At 46.5% G+C, this 18723-nt stretch overlaps 1 protein-coding gene across 10 annotated transcripts in view; it reads left to right on the forward strand.

The window, feature by feature from the left end:
- Nucleotides 1–5798: 5798 nt before the first annotated feature.
- Nucleotides 5799–18723, forward strand: part of MIB2 (MIB E3 ubiquitin protein ligase 2) — a 29243-nt gene continuing 16318 nt past the window's right edge. For 8 of the 10 annotated variants that reach the window (XM_082069962.1, XM_082069966.1, XM_082069964.1 and 5 more), the window contains exons 1-3: nucleotides 12966–13012; nucleotides 13953–14293; nucleotides 14737–14908. In XM_082069962.1, coding sequence (XP_081926088.1) covers nucleotides 12981–13012; nucleotides 13953–14293; nucleotides 14737–14908 — 545 coding nt within the window. In that variant the 5' untranslated portion in view covers nucleotides 12966–12980. Of the gene's footprint in view, nucleotides 5896–6064; nucleotides 6281–12965; nucleotides 13013–13952; nucleotides 14294–14736; nucleotides 14909–18723 lie in introns of those variants that run through there. The other 2 variants (XM_082069967.1, XM_082069968.1) reach the window with 2 other exon arrangements.

An 18723-nucleotide genomic window follows, 5' to 3' on the forward strand; every position in this document is an offset into this window, starting at 1 on the left:
TTATGTGTTATTATTTTTTTCCAAGCATTTTAATTGGATTTGATGTGTAGCTTGATGCGTTTGCCAGAACAAGGATGAGACTCAGCCTACTGGAAATGGGGTGATTTGGCTAACAGTCCTGGCTCTGAGGACGGCTTCCAGAAAATATCCTATACTTAATGAATTAACTGATTATTCCAGACTCACTGCTTAGCTCTTTCTGAAAAGCAGAATAGCACTAATGTGATGCATCATGCAGCCTGTGTCTGCATGATGGATCATGTGCACGTAGGACCAGGGATAATCACGTTGCTGATTCATATATAATAATATATCCTCAGTTCAAGAGACACTCCACCTACGCTCCGTAGCTGGTGTGCATCAGCCAGCCTTGCTGTCCAACTGTTCCTTTCCATAAGTGTCTGGGCAGGTTGTTGAATCTTCAGCATCTCTTGAGGCTGCTTGTCAGGAGCTGGAATGTCTCTGTCTGCATGTTGCGGGCTGAGCGGGCAGCCTGTGGGACGGAGACTCCACGCTCAGTTTTGCCTCTATTCAGCACATTCTTTTTTTCCTTTTCCCCTTGTGCTCTCATTAATTACTTCCTCATGTGCTGGTTCCTGCCTGAGAAACACTGGGAATTTCTGAGGGTTTGACAGAGAGGACTCTGGAAAAGATTGAAATCCCAAATTAGGGAATGTGTATTTGAGAAAGGTCTGATTGACAAAGCTTCTGCGACCTAGCACTTCACTCTTCTACAACATCCCGTATCTCCAAAGGTCTCCAGCCATGAGCATTTTTAGGAAGATACAGAGGAGAGAACACCCTGAGCTAAACAAATTGACCATAGGTGACAGCTCTCCTCAAATCCAACTGAAAATGCTTTGTGCCTCAGGGATTATCTGATCATCTCCTTTTGCTTCCTCTAATCCAATGGGTGATCGCATCTGATGATAGCTTTAAAATAATAATCTGAGCAAAACAAGCAATTCCCATGGGAAAGCTCAGAGTGTATGCGCTTGTAAAGAAAATGCCACTTTCTCCTGTGTAGAGCAAGGCACGAGTATTACCCATCTGCGCAAATACTGCAGTCCTGGAAAGCTCCATCCTTTTAATCAGAGCTTTGGATTTCATAGCAGGCATTTAATCGGCTGTGGGAGAGTTTTCAGCCAGGTTATGTAAATGCTGTCAAGAAACCAAGTGCCTGAAAAAGATGCATGTAAGGAATGTGCTGGTAGGAGACAGGAGGGAGGCTTGATCATTAGGGGCTGCAGTTTCACTACAGTTCTTTTAAAACCTGCTGATTAAATTGGCAACATCCACAACCGGTTGAAATTGGCTAATGTTTGAAAAATAGTGTTTTCTCAAGTGGGCATCTATCTGTATGAGCATGAATTTCCAGCGTTAGAAGCGTCTGCGTGTCACGTACCTCCTGGAGGTGCCTGCCCCACCACACACAGAAATGCCCAATTCATTTCTTGGAGGAGGGAAAGTGCCCTAAATTAAACAATTCCTGGGGGCAGCTCTCATCTCAGTCTCTCCAAAGTTAAGGGGTGGGAAAGGTGAACTGTTCCTTCCTTCCCATAACAAGAAGTGACAGCTTCTAATTAGGATCCATTAGAGGGTGCCCCAGGGAACCGATGGGACGCGTTGTTGAAATGATTTTTTGTCTCAGGACGGCGTGTTGGCTCAGCGGTCTTGGTCATCTCCCCCAAGCCCACGTATGTACGTTGAGTCCTCCCACTGCTGTGCCCTGCCTCAAAATAAGGATATGGGGTCTCCAGATATCTCGATGCTCTCACGGCCTTGCCAGGCCTCAGGGACAAGCGCTGAGCGAACTGTGGGTACGGCCATAATGTAAGAGAATGAGAATGGGGGAAAAATAATGAGCATAAACCTTGACTTTTCGAGGTACAAGGTTCAAACTCATCATAATTTCAAGCGCACAGAACATGTTTTAAGGAGAGGGCAATCACCCAGCCTCATCAGTTGAATACAGGACTTCTTTGTTTTGCTTCAGGTTTGTTTTGTTGCTACCCAGATGTCCACGACACATTTTGAGCATCAAGCTGGGAAGATCACTTATGAGCAACTTAAGCTGGCGTCCCCTCGTGTTGGGTGTCAGCCAGAGAGATTTCAATCTGGTTTTTAATACCTCCATAAGCCAAGAGCTTAAGTCATCTCTGCTGTGCCATTGTCTCTTAACTGTGGCTGTCAGCAGATAGGATGCGGATTTCGGGTGAGATTTTCTCAATTGCTTCATCATTGTTGATTTTAAATAGAATAGACATTCCTGAACCATGTGTTTGTTTTTGCCAATTTCATTCGGAGTCCTGCTTTTCCTGCACAGAGATAATGGCAATGTAGTCTAAATATTTTTGCCAGAGAGATGCTTTGTTGATTCTGGGGTCCACATCTCAGCTACCACTCCAACTATGGGAATCCTTCTAAGGGGTTGTCTTCACCAGCCTCCTCCCAGCATGGAATGGATATATTTAATAATAAGAATTCAACAGGGAGAACAACATGGAGCTATAAAAATGGAAATTGGCTCCTGTTCTATATTAACCTGTCAAAAATTCTCTCCATAGTCAACCATCACGTTGACACAAAGCTAATTACAGAAAGACCTCTAAATAGGGACAACTGTCACCTGCCTGTGTTTGCAGCCCTACGTGTCTGACCAGCCCAGGAGTCTGAAGTTCTGTTGCTTGTTCGCCTCCCTGCACACACATCAGAGGCCGATTTGGAGAGAAAACCTGCAGAAGTGCCTGTTCCTCTCGTCGGTGCTGTGTCTGCACACACAAACGGCCAATCTGGCAGGCAGGCGCTCAGCTCTTGCACAAAAATGCATGTTCTAGCCAGCGCTGCCTGCGAACGCAACCTCGAGGAGCAATTATAGCCACAGAAACTCTGTTTCTTACATAACACTAAATAAAAAGCCTCACGGAAAGTGACTCTCCCGGGCCTGTTTATATGATTTAGACGAGGAAAAAAGCCCCTTTAGGGCAAACTAATTCAAGCCCCTCTTCTCCAGATGATGAGGGACTGTTGATGCTTTGTACGCTGTTAGATGTAGTTCTGTGGTGCACTGTCAAATATCGGGATAATTACGCTGATACTCAGGCTTTGTCTCTCTGAAGCTTGGCCAGTCGCTCCCCTCTTTCCCTGCTCCTGGTTTATTTGCCTGCTCTTCAGTTCCCATTGGCATTTGCGTTTCATGGCTTGTGTTTTCAGCTGCTCCATGAGCCAGTGTTTGCAAAGACCTCTAAACCTGAGGCCTGGAAGGCTGGGGATGCTTTGTGCATGGTTACTTTTACAAATTAATGCAGTTTGTGAAAGGATCTGGCAACACTGACAGCAAGAGAACTATCTTATAAAAACATTGTGCGTACAGTGTAGTAAGTACAGCCAGAGAGGCGCCCGGACCTGGTTCCCCCAGTGCAGGGAGGTACGATGCCACTTCATTTCCAGACACACAGAACTTGACCCCAGGTACATAAGCAAATTGCTTCAGCAGTTGCAGCCGCAGGAAAAAGAAGGATTAGTTTCCTTGTCTACTCTGTGGCCGGGACCAGATTCATCACCGGCGTAATCCCGCTGATTTCACCGCAGTCACACCTGGGATCACTTTGGGATTTTGAAGGCTACATTAATGCAGCGGGATGCTGCGCTCACAGGCTTTCCCAAGCATTAGCATTCTGATGGGGTAGGAATTCATCCCAAAACACAGCGCGAAGAATTTTTAAATAATAAAGAAGCAAAGATTCCTGCTGTCCCCATTGCCAGCGGAGTACAGCAGCATGGACAGACTGCCCTTGCAGAATTCCACATGCTGTATTCATCCAGCACAGTAAATAAACCATATTAAAGAGGGGGGCTGAGAAGACATTCCTGATTCTGAAATCCTCTAACCCTAAAGTTAGAAATAGACGAAATAATTGAATGGCAATTTGCTGTGGTTTCATTTGTTTCAGAGGAGAGACCTAAATGTGGAATTGAACTCCCTCAAAGTTAATTCCCAACGCTGGGTGCTGAATGTAGGTCACTTTCTGGTTTGTTCTGAGACTCGGCTGAGCTTGAAAGGCTGTTCAGTTGCCACTGAAGAGCAGAAGACACACGTATCTGTTCTGCTCTATCCAGGTCACTGCCCCTGCAGGCAATGCCACCGGGGGTAATCACAGCATCCGCACATTCCCGCTGGGTGAGCCGGGAACGCTGCTGCTCCGGGCTCAGAACCAGCCTTTCCACGTATAAATTCCTCCTGTATTAAACACGCGAAGTTGGCGCTGCGGGACACACTCGTTGAGGAAAGCGTCCTTCTATATATGACCTGAAAATGTGTTTTGGACAACCTGTTTTCCTCCACCAGCCAATATTTTTTTTTGCATGTACTGTTCAATCACCTTCAAAGAACATCACTAGATCTCTGCTGCTGGTGTTCGCATCGCACAGGCATCCACCTCTGTGGCCTGAGGTTCACATGAGCCATGCCAATGAGCTGCAAAATGTTGAGTTCCCTTGTAAAAAAAACCATTAAAAATAGGACTAAACCCATATAGCTTGGCTGACCCTGAAGTGGCCATATCTGGAGAAGTCTACAGAAATATTCGATGAATATCCCTGTGTAACAGCGGCATCCAGTGGGCAAAGAAAGATCCCCAGTAAAATACTTGGAAAAGCAAGCGAGGGCCATGTGAGAGCAGAGGTTTCTCTCCCACATCCAGAGCTACATTTCCCACTAGAAATGATTCATCGGAGCTCACACTTTTTAACACACCAGAGATATTTGTGTTACACACCAGAGAGGTTTGCCATTCGCGCTCTCTTTGGTGTTATGCACAATCAAAATACCACCTCTCCGAAATGGCGATATACAATCAGAGGCAAAATCTCATCATAATAATCATAGTAAAGTTTCTATCTTGGCCATGGACTAAGCTGCTGATGCTGTTTGACTTTGTGTTTGCCTGCCAAGGTGTCTTCACACAGTGTAATACAGTTTTCCAATTTGTATATATATATATATATATTTTAATTTTTTTAAGAAAGATAACCTGGAAAAAAACACCTGACGTATCTTAGAAATCTGGGCATGGCCTTCCTGGCAGGCTAATGGGAAAAGGAATGGTATGTGATTTTTTTATGACCTTGCTACCACATTCCTGTTGTGAGCAAAGGGTCTCATGCTGGCAAGTTTTGTGTTGTGTTCTGATGGGTCTGGCACAAATATATCACTCAGTTTTAGTGCTGTAAATGCTGTTCCTCGCTATCAGTGCAGGCCACTCTTGTAACCCTTGTTGTGCTGTGCCGGTCTGCATTAGCAAAGACTAAAAGTAAGACAAAACTGGCTTCAATACAGACGCGCCAGGGAGCAACAGAGCGGCGCCTTGAAGGGAGTTACACCAATTGCAAAATCTCCCTTACAGTGGACAGACCTACCCTAAAATCACCCCAAAACCCAAACGCTCCAAACAGAGCATCCCGCTGCGCATCCCGCATCCTTTCCGGCCGCCCATTCCCGCGGCTTTAATGGCCATTTTTTGGCCTGCGCAGAGAAAACAGGAAACGATCCCGGCTGTTTTATTCTGCCGGACACCGCGGAGGCGCCGGGCGAAGCGGCCACACGCGGCTCGGAGCCGCCGCCCCGTGTCCGCCCGGGGCCGGGAACGCGGGGCGGCCGCACGGTCCCTCCCCAGGCCCGGCGGGTCGGGCCGCGCCGCGGGGACCTCCCGGGACTTGTAGTCGGCGGCGGCCCGGGGGCGGCGAGCGGGGCGGGCGGGGAACTACCGCTCCCAGCATGCCCGGCCGCGCTGCGAGGGGCCGGGCGGGGAGCGAGGGCGGCCCCGGGGGAGCGGGCTGGAGCGGCGCCGCTGCAGCACCCGCGGGGCGGCCGGTGCCTCGGCGGCTTCCCGGGGGGTAAGAGCGGGGCGGCGTGGAGGTGTCCGCGGTGCGTGGGTGTCGCTGCCGAGCGGGGCGTGGGGCGGCCGGTCCGCGGCGGGGCGCGGGGGCGGAGGCGGGAGGCGGCCGCGGGGAGGTGCCTGCGGCGGGGGGGCTGCGGCCGGGGCCGGGCTTGGGCCCTCGCCGCTGCGGGGCCGGGGCCGGACGGAACAGGAGCCGGTGCCCGGCGCCCGGTGCCCGCCTCAGCGGTTTCTCGTGTTTTCTCCTCCGCAGGTCACTGTGGAAGTTCCGCTGCTCGGACTCTGCGCTGAGAATGAATGGGGGAAGGAAGCAAACGCAGCCCTTGGCTAAGGACAGTGGATTTCTCAATTTTCTGAATTTTCTTCTTTCTCCACTCCATCAGGTACGTGCTTGGGTTTTTTTCCCCTTTTTCTTCTTTTTTGAGTGGCTGGTTTTCTTTCTACGACCTTTAGCGAGGCTTGAGTCCATAATGGGGCACGTCTGCTTGCTCTTGCTCCAATTTTGTTTATTTTCTTTATTTCCTGCGGGATGGCGAGTACTGGCAGCCCTGGACGGTGTAAATACACATCCTGTGTTCCTGTTTGGAAACAGGAACTGCAGGTACGTCTGTACTCGCTAAGGTGAGCGCCGAGCGCTGGCACCGGTTCCTGCTGGGCAGTTTGTGTCGTGTGCCGAATGCTGAATGTAACTCAGAACTGAAGCACATGCGGCTTTTTCTCCTCTGTGTTTCTGTGATATTTGCAATCTTCCTGACCTGAGAAAGAGCCATGAAAACAGGGGCCAAACTGGAACCTAGAGAGGCTGGTGCGGCTGCATTGGAAGCACTGCGTGTGTTCTGATTTCCTTGCAGATGCTCAACTCCAGAAATCGCTTTCTGAATGTAGCAAATTCTAATTTCTGCCTCACACTTAGAAACAAGTGAGCTCTGGCTCACCTTCATGGAGGTCACTTGGGCTTGGCTTTACCGCTCAACCTCCTCTCTTTTTGGCTAAGAGCCTCATTACATCCTCCTCACTTCTCTCTTGCTATAGGAGGAGTTTATTTGGCTCAAATGGGATACTATTCCTATTTCTCCTCTGTTTAATAGCTCCTTGGTTTCCTAAAACTACTTCCTATAAAGAACAATGCAGTTGTTCATCCTTCTAGGCCCTTCTTCCGTACTTGATTACCTGTTGAATTTTTCGTCTGTGGTTTCAGGATATAGATGAGTGAATTGTCAAGGGATGCAGTTACTGTAAATAACCCACATTACCCTCGTTGTTAAGGTTGGAATGATGTCCTGTGTCGCTAAAACTTTGACAAGTGTTTTGGAAATTGACAAAACTGTGGAAGCACTGCAAGTATGGTGGTTGCAACTGTCTCCTTCCATTTTCACTTGGAAAGGGGTACGTTCATGGCTTTCTAAGATACCTCGATCAACAAACGTATTGCTGCGTGACCACCACGGGCTGCTCAGAGCTGTTATTTGTGAAACGAGTATTCGTATTGATTGCTCACAGGGACCCATCTTGGTTGCCTGTGGTTTCACTGAGGTTGAAGGTTTTCTCCAACTTGATAATTAAGCTCTCCTGGGTCACGCTGCCCCTGCCTGCCTGTTCCCATCAAATCTGTTTGATGCAGAACCGCTCCTGGGCTCTGGCAGAGCTCAGGGTCGTGCTGGATGTGACCGCACCGCTTGCGACAGGACTGATCATGCCCTTTCATTTTGAGTTACTGTTTTGCAGGGATCCAGGAATAGAATGCAAAGTCTTCCGAGCAGACTGTTTGAGTCCCGGTTGTTTTTCAAGGATTCTGATTCTTGGCTTCCAAGGGCATTTGTGGCAGGGCTCGGTGTTGTGATACAGCGTGCCCAGGGGGAGCCCAGCGCAGCTTTCGGTGCGCTCTCACTAGAACTTCGATTGGAGAAAGATCATTGAATGATCTTCCCTCCTTGAGCAAAGAGAATTTCTTGGGAGACTTATAATTCAAATATTTCTGCTCCCTCTGTAATTAGAGCTGTAGTGGTGTCTGAAATTTCCAGTATGGCTGTGGAGAGCAGAACTTGGTGCTAGGACATGTGAGTTTTGTTCCTATATCTATGGCTCCGTTTCCTATCTGTAAAGTGTTTTTGTGTCCTCTAAAATATTCAGCTATCCAGAGCTGAAAGATGGCATTGGTACTTCTAAAATGTGCAAACTTGTAAGTGAATTGGTGTACGTGCTGACCCTCAAGCCTCCGTTAGGTACCAGGAAGGAAAGCACCAGCCAGCTACTCAGTGCATTCTGCTCCCACGCAGCCCATGTCTCTCTAGTCAAAGGCACGTCAGGATAGATTAGTTTGAAACCTTTTGATCTGCTTTCAGACCACAGAAAGGGCAAGTCCTGGGCTGAAAACTGACAGGAGTGCAGTGTTGACCGTTCGGAAAGCCTGGAGGGGAATCGGAAAGCTGGTAGCATGAGCTCTCAAGGCTCAGCAGAGGTTCAGCGGCTCCTGTGCTCCAGCTGTGCCGGGGTCTGAAGCGGATACTTTGCATTTTGAAAGGTCAGAGGAAGTTGGTGGGAAGTTCCTCAATGCTTATGAGTTTTCATTTGTTTTCCTTGTGCCACATGGGTCTTCCAGGGAGGGTATAGGAAACTTAAAATATCATTCTCCCATTTTTTCTATGTGAAGTGCAAAAGACCTAAATTCAAACTTAGCAAATGATTGCTTTCTTTTTATTTTTTTAAACATCACCCCCCAATGGTTGTGTGTGTTTTTTGGTGGGAGGGTGTGTGCGTTTGGATTTACTGTCATACGATGTAAATTTAACTCTGAAATCCGCTATTGAGGGAATCGTGGATTCTCATCAGCCCCAGCTACTGAGCTTTTCAAGGCTTGAGGCAGCAATCTGCAAACTGTCAGGTCCAATTAAAGCAAATGGCTGGAGCTGGTTTTTCCCTCCTGGAGAGAGCACAGTTCATCAAAAGCCAGAAGGAAATTTCATCGGGCTCATGAGCAATTGTCTTCTGGGATGAAATAAGAGAGAACCAGTAGATGCTCAGCTTGAACTTTCACTTATCGCTTTTAATTCTCCAGTGGGCAAATAAGCACTGATCTCATAAATATAAAGCCTGAAGTTTTTGTGTTTAGTAGAAGCTGGTGGAGGGAACTTGTTCTTTTGTGGGGTTTGACTGATGTCGACTTGTAAATCTGAATTTTGAACAGCCCTGATTTGCCACTTTTGTGTCCGTTGAAGCCATTAGGTAGTGCCCTACTCACATGTAATGGACCCAAAAATGTAAGACGTGTAACTTCTCCAAAACTTCCATCTTTAGGATCTATTCTGACATTGTTTGCCACTTCTTAGGAAACCAGAATGCTGGGGTCAAGCTTCTCAGAAGGGTTTGCACAAAACTACTGTTATTGAATATTAATAAATTAGCTGATGCTGCTTTTAGGTCTGCATCCTTTGACACGGTGGAAGAACAGATAGTAAGCTGGCATGATAACCACTGAAAGTGTCGCTTCTACAACTTGAAAGGGAAGGCAGCGTCACCTCTCGCTGTCTCAGGGCTAGAATACAACCAGTGTACGATTCACTTTGGGCAAAACAGATCAATGGGCTGGCGCTTGTAGAAGACAAGTGTTGATTGTAGCAATCTAATGCTCTCAATGGGACCATCTTTAAGTGCCTGGCTCGTTATTTGTAGTGTTTCCTCGCTGTGTGTCCCTGTATTCCAGGATGTGTGCCTGCTCTGGTACAGTGAAGCTGAAATGACAAGGTATTAATCCCTGAGCAAAGGCATATTAATCACCTGCTTTATTCTGTTTATATAATACAGTGAAATATACTTTGAGAGCAGGTGAAGTAGGGGGCATGGAAATGGTTTAACCTCATGCAGGCTTTTTCTTGACTGATTGGTTTTAACAGTGGCAGCTGCCCCATTTGTATTTTTTTTTGTGCTGAGAGTAATTTGTCAGTAGAATGGCTTCATTTATCTGCTATTGATCTGTAAGCTGCAGAAACATCATCTGCTCTTCCCTCCCCCTCGCTGCCAGTGACGCCATTTTGCAGAATTCAGATTAAACAGAACTGACCGCCTAAGGAAAAGTGAAGCAAAGTGTCATTGAGACCTTGTGGCTTTGCAGTGGAATATTAAACTACTCACTTCAGCCAGTTACGCAAATCCTTTAGGTGGGCTGAGGGGGAATCCCATAGGTTTAGTCTAATTTCTAGTGGTTAAGTTTGTCAGATGGTGGCTGTGATGGTGTCACTATTCTACCTTAAAAGATCTGCTAGTGCTGGGAACTAGGAGTTCGTATTAATATCTTCTCCAAAATGGAGAGTGGGGCCTTACTAGACATGAGTTCTCGGTGGCTAAACAAGGCCTGACCTGAGGGTGCTGCCCTTGGTGTGAGCAAGGGCTGTGGAATGAGAGCTGGGAAACAAGAAACAATGAAACGGGCCCGACTGCGTGTTTTTGCACATCGACTTGGACTAGGGCTGTGCCGTGCGGTCGTATTGAAGCCCAGCGCTTGTGAAGTCATAATTTATTGAAACAACTATTCCGAAAGCAGAAAAACCGTTATCGTGTGTTAAAATTCAATATTAGCCCTTATACTAGAGTTTTGTTTCTCGTTTAATAGGGTTTTATGTATAGGTTATATATATACAGGGTTATTTACTGTGTTTTGCTGGTTTTCTGGTCTGCTTTCGTTTAATAGTGGGTGTATTTGTGGGAATTGTGAGCATCCTAGGGAGAAATTACCCTGCTTTCTGTTAGTGAGAGCACAGGCCCGTGTCTGCTGTGCTGGCCTCGGGCCTCGCTGTTTACCGAGGGGAAAGGAAAGTGAAGGATGAGTGTGAATTTGAGCATGAATGCTGGCTTTGGGAATGAACGTGGCGGCTTTGAGCCTTGGGCAGAGGTATTTGATCCTGGTTGTTGTCCGTTATTAAAGAATACAAAAGTTTTGTGGGTAGGGAACAATAGGCATAGCTCTCTAAGGTGGAGCCGTTCACCCGAGAAGACAGTTCAAACCACAAAATATGTGCAAAGGGAAATAAAAACCTGCTTCAAACCCCCCAAACCCCTAGAAACAGAATCACTTGCATCTTCCTCTGTTTACTGTACTGTTCAAATAACTTGATAGCCGAGTGCCATGCAGTGATTTTGTCAATCTGCTTACACCACTACTGGCTTCTGTTTACTCTGTACCTGGTACAGCAGCAACCTTTGCCTCGTAGGGATGAATATGAGGTTTCCCATAGAGCACCTTCTACCAACAGCGCAGTTTGCACATCAGCAGAATGTTCCAACAATTATTGCATATAAAATGTTGCAGACTGAAGGCACTAAAGTATTTTCCCTTTCTTCCCGTTAAGTATTACGGGGTTTTCCTAAGAATGGACTCATGACACCTGGGCTGTTCTTTCCTGTGGCTCAGCAGATGAGGTCAGAATGGTCAGGATTCAGAAATATGCTTGTGCCTTATAATGGATTATCTGCCTATAATTACTTTAAACTCCGCTGGGAAACTGGTGTTCTCTCTGTGAATCATTTCTGGCAGCTATACCTATCTTTCTGGGGAATAATTATGACCCAGATAGCATTGAGGGAAGAGTATTTGCTTCAATGAGTGAAGCATTTCCACTTAGGAAGTAAATAATACTGATCTCTGGCGAGGTTCAGGCTGCATGAGCTTTGTAATCCATCTCGTAAGGATTTTGAGCGGTTCTTTACTCTCGTTACGCATCGTCCCTCCGGATTAGGTGGGAATACAGAATTTGGTGCCTTCTTGTGTGGCCAATGGAGTATTCCATTGGGAAGGCAGCCTCAGAGCAGCGAGCCAGGGCTTGCATGAAGGTCATTGCAGCACCGGCAGCTCCATGAACTCCATCCTCATTTAAAAACCCCCGTGGTATCTGTTATTTCCTTCTCTGAGCATGCAATTCCCTTTGCCACTATTATTACATCCCTCTGCCTGCCCCCAGCTCGCTTGGGTGAATCAGGAAGGGTGGTGGTTGTTTTTAGGGAAATAATTGACCTGTGCGTCTCTGGTACTTTTGTATTGTTGGGTGTTTCCATTTGTTTTCTCTGCAGTGGGTTTGGTTGTCTTGACTGGTCGATAGCAGCCTTTGAAGAAAGCAGTTCTGCTTCTTAAAGTGTCCATTTTATTCGTTTCTGATGTGGACGAAGAGGGCTCATACGAATCTCATTAGGCTCTGCAAAGCTTTCTGAAAAAGATATTCTTTCTGATAGTTTCTCTTTTCATAATAAACACTGGTGCACCTTAAACTTGGCAACGTTACATCCAGCACCACAAAAGAAGCCTAAATGAAAGTGTTGCCCAAGGCATCTTATAGTGATGATTGGAACAAAAGATGACGTGAAGTTCACAAGGACGTTTGTTTTTGATGTCGCTCTCATGCAGAGGGTGTTTGGCCATCACAGTGGTGCACAGCAGGACAAGTCTGAAGCGAGAGAGGTGCTAAAGCTGAGCAGAAATAGGGCTTGTTCTGCATGCTAGAAACTTGATTTTGCATCAGGCTACTCCTCCATACATTTAAAAGGGGATGTTTGGCTGGAAGAAGAGTTTATTTTTAGGCGTCAGTGGTTTCGGTTGCTTTATTGGTAGGCGTAGTGTTAACATCATCTCACGTGGCACAAAGCTGCTCCTCTTGCTGCCTCCGAGTTCACATCCTATTGACTCGTCAGCCGGTTTGTGAGCCCGGCTCGAGCTGGGTGTCTCATGGCAGGGGGAGGTTTGCTGTGCTTTGGGAAGCTGCACAGTTTGCCCCTTGGTGTTCTGTTCATGTGTGGGTTTGTTTAATTGTGAGAAAATATTGGATGTTATGGATGGCTTGAGAGGAAGAGGGAGATGCAGGGATGCCCAAAGATAAACGGATGCTACAGGAGATTTTTCCAGAAGTCAAAGCAGCAGCTTGGCCCTAGATACTATAAGCAACGCTCCTCTGTCTCATTGTTCCGCTAAAGAGGTAAACCAGGCTTTGACGGTCTATTTTTTTTGATTCGGAGCTGGGAATGTGCTGCATCCGTGTGGTGTTCACCTCATTTACCAATTGTCATGGCAACAGCTGGAAAGGCCATCCCAGGCTTTGAGTGATGCAGCACAGCACCCGCGGTGCTCGTTGCAGGTAAGCAGTGTGGCTCGTTTTGAAAAACTGCCATTACTTTTGGAAAACAGACAAATGTTTCTTTCATGTGTGTCTTTAAAACTTCCTGTCTCCCAAAATCAAAACCAAAACTAACTTTCTGGGCAAGTGAAACCCAGCCCTGTGGTATTACGTGGTAAGATGCACATGAAGAGTCTTTCTCAAAAATAGACTGGTGTTGACTTTTTCTCGCTAAAATCGTGTTTTCCTGGTCATTTCTTTCCACTCTGCTTTCTGTGCTTTTCTGTTTCTGTTCCATTGTGTCTCTGGTAGCTGTTCCCCATGTTCCTGCACTTTAAATCAAGGGCTGGTATTGAAGTTTTGTAAAGATTTCTTGCCCAGTGCTCTGCAATAGGTCTGTGGATATTATGCAGGTGTTTCTGTGCCTTGGAAGTCTGGATAGTTTGCATATCCTTCCCATCTGTGCTAACCTGTGAGGATCCTTGTTTTAAATACAGATTTATCTACTCCGCAGGTCAGGCCTCTTTTGTAGCCAGATCATTCTGGGGAGAAAAAATTCATTTCTTTCCTTTATTCTTAATTATCTTTATTAATAGGGTTGGGATTACATTTACCTATGATACTATGAACAAAAGGGGCTTCCAGTTATCTTGCTAAAGGCAATTGTCATTTTTAAAACACCAACTGGACTGTACTAAAGATTTAAGCTAAATAGCAGGTAGTCAGGATGTTCCTCGGTAATATCTCTTTGCACAAAATGTCTTACAATGGTGTTTTGAGCGGAGTGGGATAAGTGCTTCAAGTTGGGGTTTGAGTTCTTTTCGTTTGAATCTGGAAAACCTGCCAGCCCTGCTAATTGAGCTTGAGTTATGTACCCAGGGTATGAGCTGAAGTGGCATCCGCTCATTTCGCTATGAAAGTTATTGCTGTGACGTCACTTAATTGCGTGTTGTCTCATTAGGTGTGCTGAACATGCTGCTGATAGCGAATGTGTTGCTGATGATAGTGCCCGTCTCCGAGACCCGTCCCATGGAAGAGCTGTAGGGGTCGGATCGATGGACGTGGAGCCCTATGCCAGCATGCAGGTTGGGATGCGGGTGGTGCGTGGAGTGGACTGGAAGTGGGGCAACCAGGACAACGGCGAAGGGAACGTTGGGACCGTGGTGGAGATCGGCCGGACGGGCAGCCCGACCACTCCAGACAAGACTGTGGTCGTGCAGTGGGATCAAGGAAACAGAACCAATTATCGGACTGGATTCCAAGGGGCTTACGACCTTCTTCTGTACGATAACGCACAAATCGGTAAGTGCGGTGCGTACAAGACACTGGTGCTGTAAACCCATCACCTTTAGTACGTGTAACACCTGAACCTGGAACGTTCGGCCTGTTGCGAGTGCCTGTGGACGGGTGCTGAGCAGAGATGTGCGCTCCGCCAGTTCATAGCCATGGAATTCCCCTTTGCCTCTATGCAAAGGCTTTTCTTTCCTCTTTTTTTATCTGTGGATCTAACAGCTTTGCTGACACGGTCGTCCTGCTAGATCCTGGCATGACTTTTAGGATGAGAGTCCATTAAGCCAGAAAATGGATACTTCATATTACACATACATTATTGCATCATCTTCAATAACTGCACAGTACATGATTCTTCTCTTCAAAACATGCTGATGTAGTTTTAAGAGCCTTGTCAGCCTGGTCTCCCTGGATTTTGTGTGGATCTTAATACCATTTGCCTTTTGTTCTCCTAGGTGTCCGTCACCCAAACATCATCTGTGACTGCTGCAAGAAGCACGGTATACGGGGAATGCGGTGGAAATGCAAAATGTGCTTTGACTATGACCTGTGCACGCAGTGTTACATGAACAACAAGCACGATCTGTCTCACTCCTTCGAGCGCTATGAGACAGCTCACTCGCAGCCGTAAGTAGAATCTGAATGCTGAGAGATGCAAACAGAGCAATATTCCCTTTCAAGGCTCGTACCCGACCTCTGGCCAGGCTGCTGTTTGGATTAGGCAGTAGAATATTTGCTGTCGGTGTAAAAAGAGAGCTGGGAGGGCTGCCAGTAAACTTGCCGGCGCTGGTGCTGTCCTGCCTGAGTTGTTTGACTTTCACAAAACGCTGCAGCGCTGGTCTGGAATGTCCTGGAAGGCTCTTTGGAGCTAGATGGTTGTGGTCCTGGGCTGAGCATCGGTGAGATACGATGAGCAAAGGCCTCCAGTGGGGCAGTTTTGGAGGTGGCAGCGTGACGTCCTTGTGCAGCGAACTGTGCCAGCCCCCCCCGTGGCGCTCGTACAGCTAAACCTGGGCAGGGCTGACACACGAGCGTCCAGAGCAGCTCACTAATCCTGGGATTTAAGAGGCCTTAAGCCCAGACAGACGCTGCAGAGGGTTCCCAGTCAGTTTTCTAAAGAGGCTTTGGAGACACCTTTACCTGAAGGCTATTTCAGGTCTTAAATGACCTGAGGTTGAACCTCTGGTGGCAGAAAACCATGTTTTTTTTAATATATATTTTGCCATTTGAAGTAATGCCTTCCTGACATCTGCCAGTTGCTGCTATTTTTTAATTGGTCTTGTTTGGTTTGAGCTATACGACTGTTTTGGGGGAGGCTCTCATCCTTAGTTTAACAGGACAACTCAGTTTCACTGCAGACCCCCTTTTTTCGCAATCCCGTATCCGTTTGCTGGATATGTGCTTAGTAATTGGAGATAAATCGGTGTCTGCAAGCAGCATAGCAAAGCCAGACCCATCAGGTTTACGTTAGGGCTGGAATAGTCAGGCACACTCTGGTGAGTTCTGCAAATAATCAAGTCTGAAATAATCTTCCTCTTAAATAAAATATTATCATTATATTCAAGTGCAAAAGCAGCAATGGCATTTCGCATGCATCGCCTTCTCGGGGATGGCGCTGAGTTGAATTTCAGAAGGGGATGTGCTGCATTTTACCCAGGCTGTTTTCTAGACTTCTCTCGCCAATAAATCACAACCTTAACAGATTTTCGAAAGTCCTGTTTACTACTGGAGAACAATGGAGTCAGAGGAGCCAGCACGCTACACAGGGTCATGTTTTGTGTAATCGAGCATAAGAAATACAAATATTTTGTCACATTGTGTTTTATACTATAGTCAAAACAGAGTTTGCAGTTATTTTCAGCCGTAATTCTTGAACCAGCTCTGTCTGGTCTCATTACCAGTTGGATTTCTAAAGGGGATACATTACAAGAACAAGTGCATGCTGTCGTTTGGGTGTGTGTTTGTAATGCAGACCCATTCAAGGCAGCTTTAATAATCCAGCCTTCCATCTGCGCCTGCTTATACCGTAAGCCTGAACTAATATAGCAGCTGAGTGACAGCTGCTGGGAGTTTGATTACGAGGCAATAAAGGGGATGCAGGTTTATTTACTGTAGTAACCTCTTGGACATGTGTTATTTATGTGACGCCAGTCTAAGCTGCTAGACTTAGAAATTTTGGGGAGTAACATTTTGAATCAAATCTGACTCTTGTGTGATGATGATTGTTTCCTAACTTTTTAAAATGCTCATTGAGTATGGATGAATTTATTAATATGAATTTACTTATGAATTTATTCTGTTAAGGAGTATAATTGTACTTCTAAAAACCCCCATGATTTACCCGATGCGCTACCTAAGTCTGTCCCTGTGGAAAACCACATACATTGCAGAACACTCGGGTGTATCCCCACACTAGGGCTTCCCTTAGTTAGTTTGGAGTATTCTATTTGTGGAATAGATATTAAATTTCAGTGATATGTTTTACCTTCATCTTTTCTGGAATTACATGATCAAGACTGTAAGCAAGAGGAGTTGTCACTAGAATGTCTTTAGCCTGTGTTTTGAGTTAATAGCCACGTTTAAAGGGTGATAAAGACATTTCGCTTTGTGTGCCCACATTCTCCATACAATATTCTGCCATTAGAGGCTTCATGATGACATCTCTGAGAGCTCAGTGGAGAAAACCTCCTGTCTGCAGGACAGTGGGGAGTCTTAGATGTGCACACACGTTCTAGTTCACATGTAGTAGCCTCGGTCGAAATCTTGCCCACCATGGCTTTCCAAACCCAATAACCTTTGAGGGTCGGTGACAATGACAGCAAGCGTCAGCCCAACTGCGACCCCGCCGTCTGAGCTGTGCGGCTGGTTTCATGCCTTGGCAAGGAAGGGGAGGATTGACAATGGAAATTCTTGGTAAAGACAGTTCCTGAAATAGGTTTCTGTGATCCTGATCCCTCGCTGCCGTCCTTGTCTTAGTCTGGTTCATGCTTGAGCAATCAGCGCCCGCCTGCCATCTGTCAGAATTTCCTTCCCTTATCCTTTGCTGGAAGTGCTTCAGCAGAAGCTTTGCATGGGAGGATTAGAGAATCTCAGATTTCTTGCATCGCTGAGCTCAGTTTTACCTGTGGTTTCCGTAAGATCTCTGTGTTGGCCTTTCTTGAGGCAGCCTGCCTGGACATCTGTACGTCCTGGAAGGAGCGGGTTTGTACTGCCGTGAGCTGAGGTTCTAGTTTACAGCCGTGCCTTTCTGAAGATGTGGGATGATGTATACACAGTATTTATGGACTAGGGTGACCATTGCTTCAGCCTTCCGGTCCTGCACGTTGCGCTTGTTTCCTCAGATGAGAATTTTTGCGGTGGAGACATCTCTGTCTTGCAAAATATGTGCCTGGTACGAAGGGGCCCTGAGGTCTGCAGAGCCTTGGATTGCTGCTGCAAATTAAAACCAGTTTCTGTTTAAGCTTCTCCACGTCGGTTGGTTTGGGTCTCAGATCTCTATCTGTAAAGCAGGGGTGATGCTGTTTTTCTGGCTGGCTGGAGGAAGCTCTCAGGGGTGCAAAAGGCTGTGTAAGCACCTCCTGAAAGTCGAGCACAGGCAGAATATCCCCAGGGGGTGGTTCCCAGCATGCTGAAGAGAGACACAACTCCATTCTGTACAGCACATGCTCCCCAGTGTCTTCTGGATTCCATAGTAATTTAATATCATTGGAATTTGTAGGGCAGAAAAGGCTGCAGACTTAGGCTATCGTCATTAAAACTATTATTAAAGGCAATATTGCAGCGATTAAATTTAGCCCTAGGGGGTTTTTGCAACACGCTAATAACTTTGGTTGTTATCCAGTATTTGGAGCAAAACATGTTGAATTAGATTAAAATCTGAGATCTATGGGCTTGGGACATCTGGTTCTGGCATGGTTTGGTGCTGCTGGTCAGCAGGCTGGTGCAGGATGAGGCCGGTACGGTGAGTCGCCTCCAGTATTGAAGCAGAATGAGGGATGAAGCTGCTTACACCTCTTTCTCCTTTAAGGAGGCTCAGCTTTCCGAGCCGGACAGCTTTGTTTCCCTGATCTGCAGCCACAAATTTGACTGAAAGTGACAAGTTAGCGTGAGAGCTCGTGAAATGGGAAACTATTTATGCTCTGCGATGGTACAAAAGGGAAATTATGCTAGAAATGTAACAAATGGCAGTTATTTTGCTGTTTAAGCATCATGCTTAAGCTTGGCTTGGCGCTTTATTTTAGTGTCACTGAGACTCCTTGCATTGAAAACCCCTCCCTTGTTAGAGGAGGATTTGGGGCAAGAACTGTATTTTTATCACTTTGTGTCAGGGCTTGACTGAGACGTCTTTGATAAATTGTTAGAAAAACATTTGACAAAATACAGTGAAAATAGCACGTTGTAGCTAAGCTGTTACAGGTGTAATACAAATCCATGCTGGTTTT

This window comes from Streptopelia decaocto (assembly GCF_964273445.1).
Source record: "Streptopelia decaocto genome assembly, chromosome: 20".
NCBI lineage: Eukaryota > Metazoa > Chordata > Aves > Columbiformes > Columbidae > Streptopelia > Streptopelia decaocto.